Consider the following 25,057-nt stretch of genomic DNA (forward strand, 5'->3'; position numbering starts at 1 on the left):
GTAAACTCTTATTCCTGTTCTATATATAGACATTTGCAGCAATGGTCTAACAAAGACCTTATGTGCTTGTACAGAACTGTAAACTGGGAATACTCTAATCCAGGGGAACCTTGAGAGCCATACAATGTTTAAAACTGAATACAAGGAAATGTGTGCATTTTATGTAAGACCAACACTCTTAAATACAATAAGTCTCTGAATTCTTTTTAATAATGTTGTTATGCTGTTGCTTACCAATGATGAATAAAGTACTTTTTACCATTAATATACAAAAAAAACCTGTTTGGGAGAGAAGAACAGACAAATCGCGGCGCTCTAAGTACGTAAACACAATATTATAGTCTTTAAAGCGTGCACAATTTTATGCACTCACCTGATAGAAGACTAATATGGCTTTAGACTGTGTATCCTACTTTTCAATAGACAGGTGTTGCCGCTTTCCTCGGTGGATCCAAGTGAAAGAGCCAGAGTTGGGCTCACACAGGATGAGTAAATCAAGAAAAGCACATCCAGCCCTTGAATGGCAGCGCTTCCCAGTACTGTGTTTTTATGATACCTGAAGAAGGATATATATTGTATCCGAAACACGTTGTATCTCCTCTATTTTAACTTATCAAATAAAAAAATATGAAATATCATCTTTGGATGTGAGTCCTGGGAAGCGCTGCCATTCATGAGCTGGATGTGCTTTTCTTAACATTAATGTGACTTCTGGTGCTGTATGGTTTTGCTGATGGCTTTGTAGTCTGGTTGATACGTGGTGAGGTTAGGCTTCATGCAGGCGCTGAGACTTCCATCCGTTAAACGAGATTGTAGGTTGCTCTTAATGTTATTTAGATGTGAGAAAGACTGCTCACATGCATACTTAGAGCCAAACATTGTCAGTACAGCAACACTCACACGCTGCAGTGTGTGGTATGTGACGGGAAGTACCTTCCAAGTTTTGACAATCAGCTGTTCCGCGGGTTGAAGTTTTTTCATTTCTCCCCACTTGTGTTTGCTTGTCAACTCTGCTTGCTGTCGTACAAGTCTTTCTAAATCTTCATTCAGTGACTTGAACTTATTTACCCACATGTCTGAGGCCTTCAGGTCAGCAGCTTATAGCTCAAAATCTCTGATGGAGATATCGGGGATATAACTCAGATCGGCGCTGTCCACTGCACACTCGTGTGGATGGGTGATGAACTTAAAAAGATGAGTGCACTCATGAAATTCTCCAAAGAGCGCTTTGAATGACTGCAGGAGATTAGATGTGAAGCCCGCTCGCTGCTGAAGATCAAGATGTTGAGCAGGGTCACTTGCTGTGAATGAATCTTTAAACTCTCCCAGTTTTCAAAGTTTAGTAAATGACCTGTTTCAATGTCGGCGATGAAGAGTTCTAACTTGTTTTCAAATGCAAACACTGCTTGTTGAAGGGATAAGACTTTATTTCCAATGCCTTGCATTTTCACATTGAGCTGGTTCAGATGTTCAGTCATGTTCAGGAGATAGTAGAACTTCAGTAGCCACTCAGTGTTAGCTAACTAAGGATTGTCGATGTTTTTAATTTCAAGAAAACTCCTTCCCTCTTGACAACCATGGCACATTGCTGTGTAGAAGCAGACCAATATAATTATTCCCAACTTCATCCATCAGTGTTTTAAACTGGTGATCATTTAAAGCTCGGGTAACAATAAAGTTGACCACCCGAATGACCAGCTAAATCGCATCACCACGCTGCTTGCCACACATCTGAGCACAAAGCGCCTCCTGTTGTAGGCTGCAGTGAAAACTTAGGATAGGTCTCTTTTCATGTTCACGAAGAAGCGCTATGAATCCTGTTTTTCCCCACCATGCATGGAGCACCATCAGTACACACTGAAATAAGTTTATCCATTGGGAGATTTTTCTCTGGAGCAAAATCATTGAAAGACTTCCTTCACTTGTGTTGCTTCAATTTTATTTGCAATCATGATTGCACAATCGTGAACAGTTCTTGTTGACAGAGGCATGTCTTTTATTCGTTTGATTATCTTGTCTTTATCCGAAAAGTTGTACAAAAATTCATTGGCAACATCAAGCATGAATGTTATGGCATACTCCCCATCTGTGAATGGCTTTCCGTTTCTCACAATTGCTAAAGCGCCAGCAAAGCTAGCCGAATTCCAGTCACCTTGCTGTTCCAAACACGGAGTTGCTGCTGACTAGCTAGCACTCTGCACAGTAGCGCATGACATGCTTTCTTCCTGCTGTCCCCGCATGATATTTCAATGCAAATGTAGTATGGCGTGTGTCGAAGTGCTGCTTTATATTTGACCATTACAGCAATGCAATTTTATCATTGCATATTAGACGCACTGCAGAACTTGCTCTCTTCACAAATGCGAATTCCTCTGTCCAATCCTGCTGAAAAGGTATGATACTCCTCATATTGTTTCTTTTAGCCATCTTCAATAAAAGGGTTTGTGTAATTGGCTAACTGACTACTTGATTAACACTAGGACTACTGGCATAGTCATTTTGACTACTTGCACTTCAGTAGTTCTAGTCGGGGTTATGAGTCCAGTATTCCTAGTGTTAAAAGGAGGGAAGTTTGCTTCCTGATCTTCCAACGATCTTCTGATCCTCACCACAGGAAGCCGTCACCCAGGATATAAGGCGCCCACTCTCCTGACAGCTAGAGCGGCGCTTGAGTGAGCGGAGCTCAGTTGCTGCTAGGCTGGGGTGTGGAGAACGCCAGCTGACAGCGCGGGAACACCCTATACCTGCTGGTGAGCTTGACTCCGGTCTGTGCTTAATAATTCTGCTCCCGTTCATGAGGGACAGTCACTGCCACTTCTGCTCCACTCCGGTCATGTCCATGGAGCAATGGCAGTGGCAGATAGATGAGCAGTCACTCATCTGGGGTCTTTTAAAATGGTTTGTGGAAGTCAGGGAGGGTTTAGGTGAACCGTTTTCTTCTCCTTTCCTCGGCGCTAATTTACTATACATCCGGCGCATTGTAGGTCCAGGCCACAATCCCATGAGAATGTTTTTTATTTTTAGTGTAATTTTTTTTTTATTAAATATTTGTCTGCGAGAACAGTTTGTGGATGTTATATTTAAGCAGCTAATAATTAGTTAATTATATGTAGGATTAGATTCTCCTGCATTAGTTGGTTCTTCATAAAATGTTAAATTTTGTGCTGCAATTCATTAAAATATACAAAAAAAAAACTTGAACTTCTGCATTATTTACCATTAGTCACACTTTTATTAGCTCATTACATTTGCTGTGGGTTTTTCTTCTAAGCAGTCTCTTAGCTTTCCAGGAGGGGGAATATACTTATTGAGGATTATTTAGGATTTACATGGGTGAACATTGCATAGATTTAACTGCCTGAAATTTGATGATAATTGACTCTGTCCCTTGGTTACAACATAAAATATAGTCTATTACCACAGTATTGCCACTTCTTAAAAATAATTAGGAAAGCCGTTGCATTAAATGTTGGAAATTAATGTTGCGTAGCAGCTATAATAATCAGTGTAATGAATATCAACACATGCACTTAAAGACGGCATCTTGCCAGCTGGCAGCTGTTTTCCATAGAGGTGGGTTTTGAAGATGATAGACCAAATGGGCAATCAATGATCCTGTACATGTCCAGCATATGGAAATACAGTGCTTAATTTGCTGCGGCACACTTAACATAGTAACATAGTTAGTAAGGCCGAAAAAAGACATTTGTCCATCCAGTTCAGCCTATAAATATACTTGTCGTGTGTATTAAATAGTCTTCCATTAGTTATCGTGGACACCCTGCAAAACTTGCTTTCCCCAATTGCATATTGCTACCAGGGCCAAATGAGTCTTTAACGGAGCTCCCCACTTATCATGTGCCATTTCTATTATTGGCTTCATGTTCCGTGGTCCAGATACTGTATGACTACTACCAGCCTCCTCTGTACCCTCTGTAGCCAAGCATAAGATAATGTATGAAATTTAATCAAAACTAGGAATCTATTGCATGGATACATTTACAGATGATAGATTATATGTGCATAGCTAAGGTTCATTTACCCCTTGTCTGCAGTGTAGGGTAAACAGATTCATGGACCTCCCTCTATCACAAAAATGAGATCAAGTGTGCTCCATCTAGCCAGTATATCTCGGGATTCACATTTTCTTTTTTTGCTGAATGTAATAACTGCACTTTTCCATGCAGAGGCACTCAGTGAAAAATACTTACACTATGAAGTATATGTGTTTTTTTATAATAGAATCCTATGTCCGATGCCACTGTCATACTTTATATGAATATGACCAAAGTTTTAGAAACCTTAAACACATTCAACAGTTTTCATGAAGCCTAACCAAATACATAAAAATTAGTTTGCTTTTTGATGTCTTTACTAAGGTGGTTCAACAAAGAAATGAGGAGTTTGATCACACACAATTCCTGATAGAAGAAAAGGACTCCAGAGAAGAAGACTTTTATGAAGACCTGGACAGATTTGAGGAAAATGGAACTCAAGAATCCCGTATCAGTCCTTACACGTTCTGCAAAGCCTTCCCTTTTCATATAATGTTTGATAGAGATCTTGTTGTTACACAATGTGGAAATGCAATCTACAGGGTTCTTCCTCAGGTAACTCAATCTATCTATCTATCTATCTATCTATCTATCTATCTATATATCTATCTTTGAAATCACAAAACGTCTATTAGAAATTTCTAACATAATAATAACTTAATTATAGATGTTAAATGATTTGGATTTCAGATTGTCAGTTTTAACTAAAGATAGGAGTAAATCTCAGAAAAGGGGACAAAAAGAACATTTCCAAACCTTTCCTTCAGTAATATTTTCCTCCTTTCCTCTGATAGGATCAGTTCCTGTTATTGGTTAATTACAAGCTTACTGGTTAAATACAATACTTAACAATTTCCATCTTTTCTGCTGTCAGCACTGTTCTGGTCCCACATGACAGCTCACACATGGACCGTTGCCTGTGGCAGAGCTACAGTACTTCCAGCAATTTAAGCTTTATGTAGCCTCAGAATGAGGTTTCATAGACTTACATTGAGAAAGCAACTTCCAGGTCACTCTCAAACTAATGTGTGAGTCGGTTAGTCTGTTTTAAATCACATGGGTAAGAAAAGAACCGGAATGGCAGTAGAAACTGGGGATTATGACACTTCATTTCAATTACATGCATAATTATGATGGATTATGAAATATATTTTTTCATGGGACATCTTTAATTTACTTGTCACAGCAAAAACTTAGCTATCACTAAAGTGTTACTTAACTTTGTAAAAAAAATTGACAAGTCATACATTTTTTTGACATACAGTGTCTTGAAAAAGTATTCACAACCTGTGAATTTTGCCACATTTTTTCACGTTACACCCACAAACATAAATTTATTTTGGGGGGATTTTATGCGATACACCAAAACAAAGTTGCAACGATTAGTGAAGTATAAAGAAAATGATACATGGTTTTCTAATATCTTAAAAATATAAATCTGAAAATTGTGACGTGCATTTATATTCAACCCTCTGTAGTCTTATAGTCCTAAATATAATCCTGAGTGACCAATTAACTCCAGAAGTTGCATAATTAGTAAATTGAGTGCATCTGTGTGTAGTTTATTATAAGGATAACTACAGCTGTTCTGTGAGGGCCTCAGAGGTTTGATTGAGAATATTAGAGATGAAACAACATCATGAAAACCAAGGACAGGTCATCGAGAAAGTTGTGGAGAAGAACAAAGCAAGATTCGGGTATAAAAACAAATAGGCCGAGCTCTGAACATTTCACGGATCACTGTTCAATCCATCATCCATAAATGGAATTCTCCTTGCACAACTGCAAACCTACATGGCCACTAATTAGAGAAATGGCCAAGAGGCCCATGGTTACTTTGGAGAAGCTGCAGAGATCCACAGCTCAGGTGGGACAATCTGTCCACAGGAAAAGTATTAATCATATACTCCACAAACCTGGCATTTATAGAAGAGTGGTAAGAAGAAAGCAATTTTTGAAAGCAAGCTATAAGAAGACCCATTTGCAAAAATCCATATCTAGGCTAGGCTACGGCTAGCTAAGAACACCAACACACCTACAGAAATAAGTGAGACTCCTACACCAAAAATTGAAAATATCAATGTTTTTCATACTGCAATAAAGAATTAACACAAATAATTAGTCCATGATGAAAAGGCGACAAAGAAAGGAAACAAATACAATTAATAAAATGTAACCGGGCAAGATTGGAACAAACATAAAGTGCTCAGGTGCTGACAATAGAAGCATAAATAAAGTCTCAGTTTAATACCCAAGCACCTGAATGGTGCCAACCTGTAGTTTGGAAGTAGCAATGGGTATGAAACCGTGACTTTATTTATGTTTCTATTGTTGAACTTGAACACTGTTTGTTTCATTTGTCCTGCAGGTAGCATTTTATTAATTGCTCTGAGCCACTTATTAACTTTACAGTATTTGGCATGTATAAATTCTGTTTGTAGCTATCTACAAAGCTAAGTTCTTATTTAGTACATTCACATTTTATTGGTAGCGTTAGGTTATAGCTATATTGGATATAGGATGAGTAACTATTTAACAGCTTAATTAGAGAAACACTTTGTGATACTTGAGTAATAGTCTTATTTGGCACCATTTATTACTCTGTACCTGCTTGCCATACCTGTATGCTATATAAAACATGGATGTTCAATATTAATGTTCTTTTCCCCACAAATTTATAGCTCCAACCTGGAAACTGTAACCTGCTGTCAGTTTTCTCCTTGGTACGACCCCATATTGACATAAGCTTCCATGGAATCCTGTCTCATATCAACACTGTGTTTGTCCTGAGGAGTAAGGTAAAGGATAATTAATAAAGTTATGAGTGGACATATATTTTTTCCACTGTGAATTACTGTATACACTACAGATTCAAATTATGTATTGTGATAAACCTGCGTAAAAGGTTATGTGTTTAGGACAAAGTTAAAACTGTAGATGTTGGGAATTAGGCCGGTGTCACACTTAACGTATTAAAAATCGGTCTGATTCTCTCGGCCGAGAGTCACACGAGTGTTCTCCATATGGTGATCCGTTTGCAATGCGATGATGCAATTTCCTCGCATCTATATATCCGTATGACATCCATATGCAATACATATGCAATGCGATTTTAACATGAGCTTTTACATACAGCAGTTCTCTGTCATTTACACATTGATTTAAAACGAAATATTCTTAGAAACGCATATATAATATATATATATATATATATATATATATATATATATATATATATATATATATATATATACATATATATATTAGATAGATAGATTAAAAGCCGGAAAATGATCTGCCGAGTACAATATAATAACAGAGTGACAGGTTAGAATAGAATAAATAGAATAGAAATATACACATAGAATACATATATATACATGTCAGTAACACACGTATATATATACTGTATATATATATATATATATATATATATATATATATACTGTATATATGTATTTATATTGCACAGAAAGACAGATAGAGGAAAAGCTGGTAATTCATCTGACGGCTTCTGTAAAATCACTGCAGGAGCCGACAAGATAGGAGACATGGTTTACATGCAGTAAATAGATGCAGAATATAGTCAGTGACCAATCCAATAAGTAGTGTGTGTGCAATTTATGGGACATGTATGTAATTAATAAAAGATTCTTTTTGTGGAAAAAAAAGGCATGGGCTCCAGTGCAATTTTTGAAACCAGTAGAGGGAAAGCCAGAGCCTGGGGACTAATATTAATAGCCTAGGAAGGGACCATGGTTATTGGCAACCCTCGGCTCAAAACATCAGCTCGCAGCTGCACCAGAAAAGGTGCATGTCTAAGATGTGTCAATTCTGGCACTTAACTTTGCTCATCCCACTTGCCCTGTAGCGGTGGCAAGTGGGGTAATAGTTGTGGGTTTGATGCCACCTTTGTATTTTAAGGTGACATCAATGGGGTGTGTAATGGGGTTGGAGTTAGTAATGGGGGCATCTTATTGATGCCTCTCTATTACTGACCTCGGGGCTTGATGTCACAAAGGTGACATCAACCCACACAATTATTACCCCACTTGCTACCGCTACAGGGCAAGTGGGAAGAGTGAGGCTAAGTGCCAGAATTGACGTATCTTAGAGATGCGCTTTTTCTGGGGCAGCTGAGTGCTGATGTTTTTAGCCAGGGGGCGCAATATCCATGGCCCCTTCCTAGGCTATTAATATCAGCCTGCAGCTGTCTGCATAGCCTTTGCTGGTTATTAATTCTAGGGGGACCCCACATTTTTTTGGGGGGGGGGTTCCCATATTTTAATAGCCAGTAAAGGCTAAGTATACAGTCGTGAGCTGATATTAATAGCCTGGGAAGCTCCATGGGGATTACCCCCTTTCCACATTATAAACATCTGCCCCTAGTCGCTGGATTTCCCTCTGCTGGTTGCGAAAATTACACGGGTGCCCACACCCTTTTTTTCTGTAAAATTATCTTATAATAATATAATAATCTTATAATCTGATTATTTTCTGTAAAATAACCTTTTATTAAATACATGTCCAGTAATTTGCACACACTGTACTAATTGTATTTGTCACTGACATCTATATATCTACCTATTCTCTATGTATTTACTGTATGCAATCCATCTCTCTGTCGGCTCCTGCAGTGATTTTACAGAAGCCGGCAGATGAATTACCGGCTTTTCTTCTATTTATCTTTCTGTGCAATATAAAAACATATATATATATATATATATATATATATATGTGTGTGTCTTAATGAGATGTACAGTTAGGTCCATATATATTTGGACAGAGACAACATTTTTCTAATTTTGGTTATAGACATTACCACAATGAATTTTAAACAAAACAATTCTGGTGCAGTTGAAGTTCAGACTTTCAGCTTTCATTTGAGGGTATCCACATTAAAATTGGATGAAGGGTTTAGGAGTTTCAGCTCCTTAACATGTGCCACCCTGTTTTAAAAGGGACCAAAAGTAATTGGACAGATTCAATAATTTAAAAAAAAATATTCATTTTTAGTACTTGGTTGAATACCCTTTGCTGGCAATGACTGCCTGAAGTCTTGAACTCATGGACATCACCAGACGCTGTGTTTCCTCCTTTTTGATGCTCTGCCAGGCCTTCATTACGGTGGTTTTCAGTTGCTGTTTGTTTGTGGCCCTTTCTGTCTGAAGTTTAGTCTTTAACAAGTGAAATCCATGCTCAATTGGGTTGAGATCAGATGACTGACTTGGCCATTCAAAAATATTCCACTTCTTTGCTTTAATAAACTCCTGGATTGCTTTGGCTTTATGTTTTGGGTCATTGTCCATCTGTAGTATGAAACGGTGACCAATCAGTTTGGCTGCATTTGGCTGGATCTGAGCACACAGTATGGCTCTGAATACCTCAGAATTCATTCGGCTGCTTCTGTCCTGTGTCACATCATCAATAAACACTAGTGACCCAGTGCCACTGGCAGCTATGCATGCCCAAGCCATCACACTGCCTCCGCCGTGTTTTACAGATGATGTGGTATGCTTTTGATCGTGAGCTATACCACGCCTTAGCCATGCTTTTCTCTTTCCATCATTCTGGTAGAGGTTGATCTTGGCTTCATCTGTCCAAAGAATGTTCTTCCAGAACTGTGCTGGCTTTTTTAGATGCTTTTTAGCAAAGTCCAGTCTAGCGTTTTTATACTTGATGCTTTAGAGTTGCTTGCACCGTGCAGTGAACCCTCTGTATTTACTTTCATGCAGTCTTCTCTTTATGGTAGATTTGGATATTGATACGCCTACCTCCTGGAGAGTGTTGTTCACTTGGTTGGCTGTTGTGAAGGGGTTTCTCTTCACCATGGAGATAATTCTGCGATCATCCACCACTGTTGTCTTCCATGGGCGCCCAGGTCTTTTTTGCATTGATGAGTTCACCAGTGCTTTCTTTCTTTCTCAGGATGTACCAAACTGTAGATTTTGCCACTCCTAATATTGTAGCAATTTCTCGGAAGGGTTTTTTCTGTTGTCGCAGCGTAAGGATGGCTTGTTTCACCTGCATGGAGAGCTCCTTTGACTGCATGTTTACTTCACAGCAAAACCTTCCAAATGCAAGCACCACACCTCAAATCAACTCCAGGCATTTTATCTGCTTAATTGAGAATGACATAGCGAAGGGATTGCCCTCACCTGTCCATGATATAGCCTTGGAGTCAATTGTCCAATTACTTTTGGTCCCTTTAAAAACAGGGTGGCACATGTTAAGGAGCTGAAACTCCTAAACCCTTCATCCAATTTTAATGTGGATACCCTCAAATGAAAGCTGAAAGTCTGATCTTCAACTGCATCTGAATTGTTTTGTTTAAAATTCATTGTGGTAATGTCTATAACCAAAATTTGAAAAATGTTGTCTCTGTCCAAATATATATGGACCTAACTGTATATATATATATATGTATTCTATGTGTATATTTCTGTTATATCTATTGTATTCTAACCTGCCAGTGTGATTTTACTGTACATTGCACATGAATAACCGTCTTTTCAAATGAGACTGGTGCATAAAAAACGGACAGCACTCGCATGCTGCGAGTGCTGTGCGTTCTTTTCTCGCACCCATAGACTTGCATTGGCGAGACTTAGCCAATATGCCCGTAAAATCGCAGCATGCTGCGATTTCACTCGCACGTAGAATACACCCGAGAAAAAAAACGGTGATACGAGCTTCCCCATAGATTAACACTGGTCCGAGTGCTATGCGGTGTTTTCTCGCATATCACTTGTCCGTATTATACACTAGTGTGACCTCGGCCTTATTCTGATTATCTGGGGTAGTGCATTCCAGAGAACTAGTGCAGCATGAAAATCCTAGCGGTGGAAGTGCAATGTTTAGAATATGGAGGATGTTTGTTTTATATCATTGGCAGAACATGGAGAGCAGGAATAGTGGGTAAGATGTAGAGAGATGCTAAGTTTTTCGGTAAAGCAACTCATTTAATGCCTTAATGACCACCAATGTGACTTACAACTGACCTGTGTTATAAGAGAATAGCATCCTTTGAAGGGTGACAATCCTGCATCTATCAACACTATAAATGACAACTTGCAGCAGCAGCCATGATCAGTGTTGCCACCAACCATGGCCCTTTAACCCGTTAAATACTGCTGTAAATGGTGACTATAGAATCTAGATGGTTAACAGAGTTTCGGGGCTCCGTCTTTAACCCCATCGGCACACTGAGATCTTGATCATGTGGTCCTGATGTTTGTGATGGCAATTCATGGCCAAATAACAGCCTTAGGGTCTGCGGCCTATAGCAGTCTGTTCAGAAGTTAGCAACATTTAGATCAGAGGTCCCCAACGTCTCTGACCTTGAGAGCCACATTCAGCTCTGAGAGAGGGGCGGGAGCCACATCCAGCCTTGAGAGAGGGTCGCGTGCCACATTCAGCTCCCACCCCCTCACAATAGTGGCAACCAAAGCCCCCATTACAGGCATAATGGTTAACCAAAGCTTTTCCACAGAAATTACGTCAAAGCAGTATACTAAGATCCAGGAGTTCCCACAATACCCCCATTCAGTATTCTCCTATAAAGCACTCCCAAGACACTGTCACATCCAGCTTCAAACATTTCCTCTGACAGGTGGTGTCATCTTGTCTCCAGCGTACCATACTTAAATCATCTCAAAACCCCTAAGACCAGTTCATGTGCATCCAGATCTGCTCTTCTGTGCAGGGCTGCTCACAAAATTCAGGTGTGCTTTTGATACCTATTTGCTAGAACTGGAGCTAATGCACCAAGCTGACAGACAGCCGCGAGCCACAATTCATGGGTCCGCGAGCCACAGGTTGGGGACCCCTGATTTAGATGGTAAAAATACATTTTTTTCATTCCTGTTATGTCACTTTACATTAATTCCCGAAAAGCACCTTAAATTACCTGAGATCAATTTTGAATACATTGAGGGATGCTGTTTTTAAAATGGTATCACCTTTGTGGGATTAGAAAATATATAGGAACCCCAGAGTCATTTCAAAACTGAATTTGTCCCTAAAAAATAAGTTTTGTAAATTTCCTTCAAAAAAATGAAAAATGACTGCTATAATTTGAAACCTTTTAAAATAGTTAGCAAATTAAAGCAACATTTCACAAATGGTACTGATGTAAAGCAGACGTGGGAAGTGTGATTTATTGTTTTTGTGTGGTATGACTATCTGGATTAAAGGAATAATCATTCATAGTTTGAAAAGTGCTAATTTTAAAAAAATGTTGGTCAAATTTCGGCTGTTTTTGAAAATAAACACAAAACATATCAACCTAAAATAACCATTATCATCAAGTATAACGTGCCACGAAAAAACAAAATCACTGGGATATTCTGAAGCATCCCAGAGCTGTTACCACATAAATTGACAATGGTCAGATTTTAAAAATTTGGCACGGTCATTAAGGGGTTAAATTGATTTCTAAAATTAATTTGGAAGGATTGCAGTAGCACTTTCATTTCAAGATATTAAGTTATCCTCTATCTGGAACTGGGAAATCAGGATCTTCACAACAAAGAGTGTGATGCAAATCTCCTCCTAACAATTACGATGCAAAAATGTTTAAAGTATATAGTGGAACAGAAGAAAAGTTCAGAGATTGTAGTGGGGAAAATGCAGAAGAAAAATGATGGGAATATCTTACAGTGTAAAATGGGAAATAAAAGACTGAGGATTTGTGAAGGAGACTTTCTATCTGCTCGAAGACCCCACATCTCAAAGTGGGTTAGATTTATTCCTTACTACACTGAACAAAAATATAAACCCAACAGTTTTGTTTTTGCTCCCATTTTTCATGGGCTGAACTCGAAGATCTCAGACTTTTTCTATGTACACAAAAGGCCCAATATTTCTCTCAAATATTGTTCACAAATTTGTCTAGTCTGTGTTAGTGAGCTCTTCTCTTTTGCCGAAATAATCCATCCACCACACAAGTGTGACATATCAAGATGCTGATTAGGCAGCATGAATTTTGCATGGGTGTGCCTTAGACTGGCCACTGCTGCCCATTTTACACTCCACCTTGTCCACTAGGTATTACTGCACCATATCTCTTGCGGATTAGTTACCACCAAACCTCTTGCCTAGTGCCCAAGGCGATTGCATTACATGCTGTATTATAATCTGCATCACTCGAATAATAAGCTGAGGGAATCACATAACCCATACACAACAAGGCCATTCACTAGCATCCACATCACTAATTCTAATGGGTCCATAGTAGATGCCCTAATTTAAAGTGTCCTGACTCCATGACGTGATGTATTAAACTTAATGGATTACTGAATGATGCATCTGCAAACTTTATAATTCTCATCCTACCACTTATAACCTCATGTAGAAAATATATGTGACCCTCCAGCTAAGGTCCACTTCTGCCGAGAGTTCTCATGTGATTGTTAGCAATAGACTAGACATGTTTATGATCAGAAAAAAAAACTGTTGCTAAGGAGCATGAGGGAAATCTTTAGCAAAAATGAATTTTCATGTAATGTATTAAATTGTTGCCCTTATTTCTGGAATATTTATGATTGGCTCGACATATGAGTTCACAGCCAGCTCTCATTTATACTATGTGTAAAGCTGAAATATCTCCTAATAAGGTTATGTTTACCCACCATTCCAATGTCTGAGCACAGGAAAAATAAAATGGAAAATACATTTTAAAGTATACAGCAAGATTTTATTTGGACTACATAGGATCTTAGCAACCCAAGACTGTCGTACAAAGTTTACATGTCACATAGTGCCACGCAGGCCTAATGAAGTGTCCCTTCCTTTTATTGTGATGGTCAGATGTTTGATTGCCAACTTTCCTTTAATATCAAAGAAAAAGGATGAAACATGGTTGAATTCATGTATATGGCTCGGCTCATGGCTATAATCTTTATTACGTTATACTGTCAATTTTCTACATAAAACAAAAGATTAACCTCTTCAGAGAGGACGAGGACTAGTTCTCTGTAGCACCACCTGTTGGATGCAGTGATCTTACAAGTCACTATCGACCCTTTAACAATCCTTGCAATATGACCTAGGATAAAAGCCAAATCAGAATCTCATCAGTACAAAGTATGAGATCTGATTTGGCTAGGTGAGAGGCTCTGGACTGAGCTCTAAGGGGCAAGGTTTCTCCTTCTGGAGAGTGTCATACCAGCCTTGGCATGCCAATTTAAGGAGGCTTATTCGTCATGCAATGATCCTCTAGGGAAATTAAATATGTAAATTGCCTCTTCAGAGACGAAGAGGATTAGAACTGTATAGGGCCACCTTTTGGAAGCAGCAATCTTACTAATCACTATCGATCCTTAAACAAGCCTTGTTGATTTTTGAGAAAGTTTTCCACTCCTGATATCAGTGAAAGTTAACTTTTCCCTTTCTTTCCCTCTTGTATTGAAGGCTAAACATACAGTAAGGGCTCATTCAGGTGCCCAGTTTTCACGTACAAGTGCTATCCGTGTGAGGTCACGGAGACATGTTTGATTTAGATCCAAGGGTCGAATCAAAATCGTCAATGTTAGTCAATGAATCCATAAAAAAAATAAATCTATATCCAAGCACGGTCTGATTTTCACGGACTGCCGGAAATCAAAAGGTGGAGAAACTTTTTCTTTTTTTAAATTTCTTTACATACAAGAAAAACAGATGACACTTGGACCACACTCTGATCAAAGTCTGATTAAGGTCCGATCAGAATGATCAGTCCGTTTTTTTCATAAGAGGAAAAATCAGATGTGTGAATCAGCCCTAAAGAAAAGCAGTGGTAGATGCAATAAATTCTACAATCATTCAAAACACATAGTTATTATATAATTGTTAGAAAATCTCTGGCAGAGACAAACACCCCACCACACATCAGACAGCTGCAAAAAATGATACAGTATAGTCATCCCAAAATAGCAGGTCCAGCACGACATTCTGGTGAGCATCTTCCTCTCCATGCTAGTAAAGCTCACAATCGGACAGACTTCATAACAGATTACTAGAGATAATTTAATGCAAAGTGAATTTGTGCTGAATTTCAGGAAATTTTCAGATCCCAGTGAATTCAAACACTTTGCAATTCGATTTGCGCGAATCACTAAAAAAAATGGCACCATCTTACACATTGCAGAAGATTTCATCAGTCATACAAGGTTGACATGGCCTAAACTGCGAGCACGATGGCTTCCACGTAATGCCTTGTGGCTAGAACATCACATACTATAAATATAAATCAGTTTTGTCGACTTTTTTATAAAAAATAAGAGTTTGTAATGGACAACATCATCTAACAAAATCTAGAGTGAAGTAGACCTAGGATTAAGCTCGAATTTCTGTTAATGTAAAGAGCATTAAAAGTGGTTCCTGTAGGTCATCTCTACCTCCAAGTAGGGCATAGAACTCTTCTAAGCTACAGTAGACAGCCTCTACGAAGAACAAAACCCTCTCAGGCGGAGTCAGAGATCTGTACAGAGCAAAGATGTGCTCCAGTCAAGTAACCCTGCTGTTTTTGGCTGTCTGCTGTACTAGTTACAGCCTCAATTGAATGGACATCAATTTCCTTACAGTCAGGACTCAGCGGGGGTCAGAAGACATTAATAATAAATTGCTGACCAATGTGAATCCATAAAATAACATCTGGGAAAAAAAAACTTTAAATGAAAATATTCAAGACATAGCTATAGTAGAATCCTCAATTCTGAAACATAAAATCACACCTAGCCATATTAAAAGAAATCTGTCACCAGGTTGTTGCCACTACATCTGAGAGCAGCAGGCTTAGACTCTGTTCCCTGATTGTGTCACTTACTGGGTTGTTTGCTGCAGTTTTGATTATAAACTATTTTATTTTCTGCAGATCGACCATTTCTCTGAATGCGAAGCTCTATATAACTCCGCCCACATTGCTGATTGGCAGCTTTCTGTATACTTTTCTTAGGCAGAAAGCTTTCAGTCACTGGTGGGGGCGGGGTTATATAGAGTTTATGAATGTGGAGGACTACATGGCAGCAGGCTTACTAGTCCTGTAGTGAAAATCTCCTGAAAAAACTTATTTTATCAAAACTACAGTTTTGATAAAAACTGTAAGTGTCATTGCTGTAAGTGTCAGTGCCCAGTAAGTGACATTGTTGGAATCAGAGTCTTGTCTCTACATCATGGAGATCTCATATTAGTGGGAAAAACCTGGTGACAGATTCCCGTTAAACCAGCAGGCTTAGAGAGGAGATATGGTCGACACTTGCTAACTATCTTGTTTCCTCACCAACAATTGTGATAATGATTTCTGCTATCTTACTAGGTAATATGGCCTACATAGTGGTATTTACTGAAGTTTTTTTTATAATATTATGTTATTTAATACAAGGAAGGTTTACTGGATGTGGAAAAATCAGAGACTGAAGATGAACTGACTCTAAATGAAATAAGTTGTCTGCGACTGAAAGGACAGATGATCTATTTGCCGGAAGCCGACAACATTCTTTTTCTCTGTTCTCCAAGGTAATAAATCATACAAAAAATATCTTTAAGTTACTGTTATTCCACATCTGTGTAAAAGGAAGCAGCAGGTTTTAGACAGGGAATCACTAATCTTAGCTCTTGTATAAGCGTATTATGCAGTACATTTGGCTGAATGGTCATCTTGATGGCTACTGTGGTTTCCAAAATGTTCATATCAACGAGTTTGTAGCCGTTCCACTTTAGAAATACTCTGCTTGCCCTTATTAGAGAACAGTAAAATCCCATAGATCGATCAATATCTTTTTCAACAAATTATCACTTCCTATCACTGCTTCAGAATAGGAGATTTTGCATTTTACTGCAGATTTGTGTTTGAAGTGAACCTGGAATATGACACATGGTCAGCCTCATGTATCAGGCACTGTCTGTGTGATCTCAGCCAGGTACAGTATGTTTGTCTCTGTGGAAAACATATTTTAAAAGCCACGTGTATGTATAGGCAGAGACCTGTCAATCCAAGGCATCGGGCGGGAAGAAGCTTCCGACTAGTCTACAGCGCTCTCTCGGTCCCCGGCGGCTTGTAGAGTAGGTTTTTCTCTGACCCGTCACAGCGGCACAGGGTCAAACTTACCTGGCTGATATGACACAGTCAGTGCCTGATACATGCTACCCACGGACTGGGCGACAGGTTCACTTTACAGTTATTGTCCAACTAGAAATAGTATTGGTCCCAGCAGCTCCTCTTCCGTATTTGCATTGACACAAGGTTAGCCTGTTCGCCATGATGTTATAAAGCGGACTGGCAGATAGGCTAATATGAATAGCTAAGTCCTCCCCTTTTCGCTACATCTCTGTGTCTGCATCAGCTATGAAAAACAAGGGGGCTAGCTTTGCTAGTAGAATAAGCCAGCCAGCCCCATTCATACACGTCACCAGTTCGGAAGAGGGAGAGTTACCTATGTCCTGTGTTATGGTAAATGCAGAAGCCGAACCCCGAAGGGACAATAATAGTGCTTTTATAGTCATAGTAGATCAGAAATGTTTACTTTTTCCTATTTGGAACACTTTTAAGGTATCCTTTATATAGCTCGAAAACCCCCTTTACCCCTTTAAAAAGCCATAATTGGTTTTATAAAGCAGTACCGTAAAATTGTAATTATCATGTATAACCTAAGGAAAAAAGTTCCCTACATGCTTCAGATACTGTGTATCTTAAAAGGGTCTGTGCCGCGGCCCTGGTCTTTTATGGTCAGCAGAAGCAGTGACATCATGACTATAAGTGGCCCATGCGGCCAGTCAGGCACAAGCCAGGGCACAGTGATTGGTTGGAGCGATTGCTTGCCCTTTAGTTGTAAATGTAGCATTAGACCCAAGGAGGTGAAGAAACGTGAATAAAATAGATTGTGTGATGTGTCTATAGTGCATGGATGCAAGTGTCATTTTAGCATAAACATACTTTGTCTTATAACCAATGATTCCATAATACGTGTAATGACAGTGTAATGAACTTGGATGACTTGACCAGAAGAGGACTGTATCTCAGTGACATCCCCCTCCACGACGCAACTCGTGACCTAGTACTCCTTGGGGAACAGTTCAGAGAAGAGTATAAATTGACTCAAGAACTAGAAATTCTTACTGACCGCCTGCAGCACACCCTAAGGGCCCTGGAAGATGAGAAGAAAAAGACCGACACGTAAGAGAAGCTTTTGTGTAATATTGGAGTAATTATACCATCAGAAATGTAATGACTTATTAGTCAGCCTTTCACCATCATCTAATCAACCCCTGCCAGATCACTGAAGTACAACCTTCATTTGATGTTTTCTTCTCCATCAATTAACAGTACACTTGAAAAAACTTCTTTCTCCTTCTAGGCCGATCATTTCTTCTCATTTATTCGGTAAATGCAGATTTTCCCATTACTGAATTAGGAGATGGTAGTTGGTGCTCTTAATGTTCTATGGAGAACTTGCAGCAGAATGTATGTGCCTCCCTACGGCGCCTCCTCCTCCTCTCACCTCCATAGAATTTTAAAGCACCAACTGTCATCTCTTATCTCAGTAATGAGAAATATATTTGACTTCACTGAATACAGATTTTACCCAAGAATTGAATAAGAAAAATCAGTCCAGGAGGAGAAAGAAGCTGATTTCTCTGATAAGATACCGTATATACTCGAGTATAAGCCGACCCAAGTATAAGCCCCCCTAATTTTGCCACAAAAAACTGGGAAAACTTATTGACTCGAGTATAAGCCTAGGATGGAAATGCAGCATTTACCGGTGAATTTCAAAAATAAAAATAGATCATTATTTCCCCATAGCTGTGCCATATAGTGCTCTGCACCATTCATTATTTCCCCATAGCTGTGCCATATAGTGCTCTGCACCGTTCATTATTTCCCCATAGCTCTGCCATATAGTGCTCTGCACCGTTCATTATTTCCCCATAGCTCTGCCATATAGTGCTCTGCACCGTTCATTATTTCCCCATAGCTCTGCCATATAGTGCTCTGCACCATTCATATTTCCCCATAGCTCTGCCATATAGTGCTCTGCACCGTTCATATTTCCCCATAGCTGTGCCCCATATATGCTCTGCGCCGTTCATATTTCCCCATAGATGCTCCACATAAATCTGTGCCATTGCTGCCGCTGCTGCTGCTGCAATAAAAAAAAAAAGCCATACTCACCTCTCTTGCTTGCAGCTCCCAGCGTCCGGTCCCGGCGTCTCTGCACTGACTGATCAGGCAGAGGGCGCCGCGCACACTATATGCATCATCGCGCCCTCTGACCTGAACTGTCAGAGCGCAGAGACGCCGGGAAGATGGAGCGGCGCCGGGAAGATGGAGCGACGCCCGGCGTGTGGAACGGGGACAGGTAACTATGACATACTTACCTGCTCCCGGCGTCCCGCTCCTTCTCCCGGACAGCTGGTCTTCGGTGCCGCAGCTTCTTCCTCTATCAGCGGTCACCGGCACCACTGATTAGAGAAATGAATACGCGGCTCCACCCCTATGGGAGGTGGAGCCGCGTATTTATTTCTCTAATGAGTGGTCCCACGTGACCGCTGAAGAGGGGAAGAACTACAGCACCGAAGACCGTGGGACGGCAGGGGGAGCGCCAGGATCGCTGGAAGCAGGTAAGTATGTCTCAGCGCCCTCACCCCCTCACCCGCCGACTCTGCCACCCACCTTGACTCGAGTATAAGCCGAGAGGGGCACTTTCAGCCCAAAAATTTGGGCTGAAAATCTCGGCTTATACTCGAGTATATACGGTATATTACAAAGTTTCTTATTTTTACATATACTATTGATTTATGAAATAACAATATAAATGAGGGTTACTCTTCAAAGTGTCACCGTCATTTCATTTTTATTCCATAAATCAAAAGTACACGTAAAAATAAAAACCTTTGTAATATATGTTATCAAAGAAATCAGCTTCTTTCTCTGCCAGAATTGATCAGTCGTTATCAAAATTCTCAATTCTGAGGTAAAATCTGTAGTCAATGATGACAGACTTTCCCATTACGGAGACAGGATATGGCAGGCGCTACTGAAAATATTATATGTAGATGATAGGAGGGAGGACCCACAGACAGAGCGCCTCCCTCCTGTCTGCATATAATCTTCTCAGTAGTGCCTGCCATCTCCTGTCAGTAATGGGAACGTCTGTCCTCACTGACTACAGATTTTACCTCAGAATTGAGAATTTTGATAATGAATGATCAGTTTTGGCAGAAAAAGAAGGACATTTTTCTCATCAAATACAAATTTGCTTATTTTCATGTGTACTCTTGATTTATGAGATAAAAATTAAAATGACAGTTACACTTTACGAATTCGATTTATAGAAAATTCTTCTCGGTTACAATTGAGATATCTGTGTGCCATCTTCTTTCCCTCTGCAGCTTGCTGTACTCGGTGCTCCCACCTTCTGTTGCTAATGAGCTCCGACATAAGCGGCCAGTCCCAGCCATGCGATATGACAATGTCACGATTCTGTTTAGTGGGATTGTAGGATTTAATGCATTCTGCAGCAAACATGCTTCCGGCGAAGGAGCCATGAAGATTGTCAATTTGCTGAATGACGTATACACAAGATTCGATATTTTAACTGACTCTCGAAAGAATCCTTTTGTCTATAAGGTAAATAGATCTTACATTTTTATTGAAGAATACAAATCGTAATTTGTTCATAAGCAAGAAAAGCCTCATATAATCAATGATTTACCCTTGAATAATTATGCTGAATCTTGCTAAAGAAAATCCGTCAGCAGTTTTTGCTACCTCATCTAAGAGCAGCTTTATGTAGGAAAAAAGACCCTGATTCCAGCGATGTATCACTTAGTTTGCTGGGTGCAGCAGTTGTGAAACAATCCGAGTTTTTAGATGTAGCATGTAGCAGAGCTCAGAAAGTTAACCCCACCCACACCAGACTCAGTATGTACATTGTCTATTGACAGTGAGCTGCTTATCACAGGAAGGGGCGGAGTTGGATTAGGTCTCACTAGCTGCTGTAGCCCAAGCAGTGATAAGATCTTGGTAATAAAACCTTTATTATAAGTAAACAACGGCACACAGCTTGATAAGTGACATCTCTGGATTCAGTGTTTTAACACCTACATCATGCTGTTTTCAGATTTCATAGCAAAAATCTGTTGACAGAGTCCCTTAAAGGCAGATAAGTATTATGTAACTCATACTGAGTTTACAGTCTACAGTTGTGTTCTCCTGAACGTTTTAGTTGACCTGACATACTAAATATTCCAAAATGAGTGGCCTGAGATTACTAACCTAAAAAAAATGAAAGCTTTTATGGTTGTGAATAAAGCATTTTTTTACATCTTGTCTATGCCTATCAACTTGGGAAACTTTGAGCCCAAAAATATGGAAGGACATATCGGTACATGGTTTAGGTAAATTAGTCCCTTAACAGTTGCAGTCCTATTATAGCCATGTTCAATCGTAAATGTAAAGGACCTACTGTATATTTATGAATTAACGACTCAAGAACAAATTTGTTCCATCAGAAAGGTTTCTCTAGTACAATTAACGTATCATACATTATCCTCACATCTAAGTGATATCCATGGTAATGGAAGTTCCATTACGTCTCATGTATTACAATCTGTGGCACAAATTGTTGGCACATTCCTTTGCGTCTAATCATTTCGCGTGCTGTGCCCAGCCGAGCTCTACTTTAGGAATTGTAGTATCAAATTTAGTTTTAGAGGCCTGTAAGTACAATATATTTATCCATTTCCAATATAAAATGTGTATACTAGAAGAGACAAACAAGCAAAAAAATATAATATACACCAATAAATGGCCAATTAAACATTCCTGTGACCTTAAATTTTTTCATATAGATCACCCACAAACCACAGAAAGGCTAAACAAGCCACCAACATATTTAAATAATTAATCTACAAAATAGCTTACAAAATGACAGAAAAAGAAATATGTATTTTTTTAATTAATTAATTTGTAATACAGTGGCATATACAAGTTTGGGCACCCCTGGTCAAACTGAATGTTATTGTGAACAGTTAAGCAAGTTGAAGATGAAATGATTAGAGATGGGCGGACATCTGGATGTATGAGCCAGGCAGGTTTAGCCGAACAGTTATAAAAAGTTTGGGTTCGAGTACCAGAACAATACCCGAACCTGGACCCCATTCACTTTAATGAGGGCATGAACATCCAGTGTTTGCCACTCTGTCATGTGCATGACCTCCGGTCACTGGAGTCAGCAGATGGGACTACAGCTGCCATCATCCGACACCTGCTAATAACAGCGAGAGCAGGAGCGGCTGATGAGTGTATTCATTAGCCGGCTCCTGCGCTGTAAATAAATAATTTAAAAAAAATCCCAGAGTGGGTTCCCCTATATTTTTGATAACCCTCAGCTGTCAGCTTTAACAAGGCTGGTTATCAAGAATAGAGGGGTCCCAATGCCGTATTTTGTAATTATTTCAATAAATAACTTTAAAAATCGGCGTGAGGCCCCCAATTTTTGACAACCAGCCTTGCTAAAGCTCACAGCTGGGGGCTGGTATTCTCAGGCTGATAATGGGCCATGAATATTGGCCCCCCAGCTCGCAGCTGCCCAGAAAAGACACATCTATTAGATGCGCCAATTCTGGCGCTTTGCCTGGCTCTCCCACTTGCCCTGTAGTGGTGGCAAGTGGGGTTCATATTTGTGGGGTTGATGTCACCGTTGTATTGTCAGGTGACATCAAGCCCATGGCTTAGTAATGGAGAGGCGTCTCTAAGACACCTATCCACTACTAATGCTATAGTTACATGGTAAATAAAGACAGCCAGAATAAAGTGTTTTATTAAAAATAAAACAAACCCCACTTTTACTTTTTTGTTTAAAAATAACAAACACAGTTATACTCATCAAACACCTATTCCACCGAAGCCCTTGTTCTCCTGTAATAAACCAAAAATGAAAAACAACAATATCCCTCATCTATCCGTCGTTCTTTCCCACGCCGTATTCCATGTCTGGGGGAAAAAGATGCGACCGTTCAAGCTGAGAACAACTGGTGAATGAGCTGCTGCGAGTGCAGCCTCAGTGACCGGCGATGACTTCATCAAGGTCACTGAGGCTGCGTTCCCAGCCAGACTAAACTGCGGCAACCTCGGTGAGATCCCCGCTAGCACCGTGAGAGTTGTCAAAAGAGCGTGGGAACTGTGTCTATCTGACCGACGGGGATGTTTCACTGCCGATCAGAAGTGGTATTTGCAGCGCTGTCATGCACCTGACAATGTGACAAACATCCGGTGTTCAGGCAGTCGAACCCAAAGAGTAACATGGACTTCCTGATGACAGTAGGTGTTTGATACGGACACCAAACTTTACTTCTCGGGTTCGCCAATCTCTACAAATTATCTCTAAAAGGCCTAATGTTAAAGATGACACATTTCCTTTGTATTTTAGGCAAATATATCTACTATATAATTGTCTAAGGGTCACTTCCGTCTGGCTGTCCTTCTGTCACGGTTATTCATTCGCTGATTGGTCTCACCAGCTGCCTGTCATGGCTGCCGCGACCAATCAGCGACGGGCACAGTTCGGAAGAAAATGGCCGCTCCTTACTCCCCGCAGTCAGTGCCTGTCGCCCGCATACTCCCCTCCGGTCACCGCTAACACAGGGTTAATGCCGGCGGTAACGGACCGCGTTATGCAGCGTTACCGCCACTATTAACCCTGTGTGTCCCCAACTTTTTACTATTGACGCTGCCTATGTAATGTTAAAAATAATAATAAAAAAAAACCTGCTATACTCACCCTCCGTTGCAGCTCGCGCCGGCCGCCATCTTCCGTTGCGGGTTCCGGTGGCAGAAGGACCTGCCATAACGTCACGGTCATGTGACCGCGACGTCATCACAGGCCCTGCGCGCCTGCGCGACAAGGACCTGCCATGACGTCATGGTCATGTGACCGCGACGTCATCACAGGTCCTACGCTAATACCAAGCCTGGGACCGGAACCTGCCGTGGACTACAAAGGCTCCTTCGGAAAGGTGAGTATATGTTTATTTTTTATTTTTTCACCTGTGACAAACCTGGCTGGGCAATATACTACGTAGCTGGGCAATATACTACGTGACTGGCCAATATACTACGTGGCTCTGTGCTGTATACTACTTCGCTGTGCAATATACTACGTGGCTGGGCAATATACTACGTCACTGGGCAATATACTACGTGGCTCTGTGCTGTATACTACGTCACTGGGCAATAAACTACGTGGCTGCGCAATATACTACGTAACTGGGCAATATACTATGTGGCTGGGCAATATACTACGTGGCTGCGCAATTTACTACGTCACTAGGCAATATACTACGTAACTGGGCAATATACTACGTCACTAGGCAATATACTACGTGGCTGGGCAATATATATTACGTCACTGGGCAATATACTATGTGGGCTGTGCAATATACTACGTAACTGGTCAATATACTATGTGGCTGGGCAATATACTACGTGGCTGGGCAATATACTACGTCGCTGGGCAATATACTACGTGGCTGGGCAATATACCACATGGGCTGTGCAATATACTACGTGGACATGCATATTCTAGAATACCCGATGCGTTAGAATCGGGCCACCATCTAGTATATATATATATACATATATATATATATATATATATATATATATATATACCGTATTTTCCCGACTATAAGACACACTTTTCCCCCCCCCAAAAAAGAGGGGAAAATGAGGGGTGCGTCTTATAGTCGTAATGCAGGCTTACCGGCAGTGGTGTGGCGGCGGCAGAGGTGCGGCGTTGGCAGAGGTGCGGGGATGAGGAGGCGGTATGGCATGAACGGGGTCCCTTCAACAGGTGAGGTGATGCAGCAGTGCGGTAAGCAGCAGAGCTGGGTAAATTACCAGGCCATCTTCCTAAGGCCGCGCGTGTGCAGATGGAGTGCTCTGCTTCCCGGGGCTTCAGGAAAATGGCCGCAGGAGGCCACACATGCGCAAATGGAGATCGTGGTGGCCATTTTCCTGA

At 40.3% G+C, this 25,057-nt stretch overlaps 1 protein-coding gene across 2 annotated transcripts in view; it reads left to right on the forward strand.

The window, feature by feature from the left end:
- GUCY1B1 (guanylate cyclase 1 soluble subunit beta 1) overlaps window positions 1–25,057 on the forward strand; it is a 164,550-nt gene that overhangs the window by 119,957 nt on the left and 19,536 nt on the right. For both annotated transcript variants that reach the window (XM_069744118.1, XM_069744119.1), the window contains 5 exons: window positions 4,380–4,610; window positions 6,737–6,853; window positions 16,417–16,550; window positions 18,010–18,207; window positions 20,427–20,664. In XM_069744118.1, coding sequence (XP_069600219.1) covers window positions 4,380–4,610; window positions 6,737–6,853; window positions 16,417–16,550; window positions 18,010–18,207; window positions 20,427–20,664 — 918 coding nt within the window. The remainder of the gene's footprint in view (window positions 1–4,379; window positions 4,611–6,736; window positions 6,854–16,416; window positions 16,551–18,009; window positions 18,208–20,426; window positions 20,665–25,057) is intronic.

Source organism: Ranitomeya imitator, chromosome 1 (genome assembly GCF_032444005.1).
Source record: "Ranitomeya imitator isolate aRanImi1 chromosome 1, aRanImi1.pri, whole genome shotgun sequence".
Lineage (NCBI taxonomy): Eukaryota > Metazoa > Chordata > Amphibia > Anura > Dendrobatidae > Ranitomeya > Ranitomeya imitator.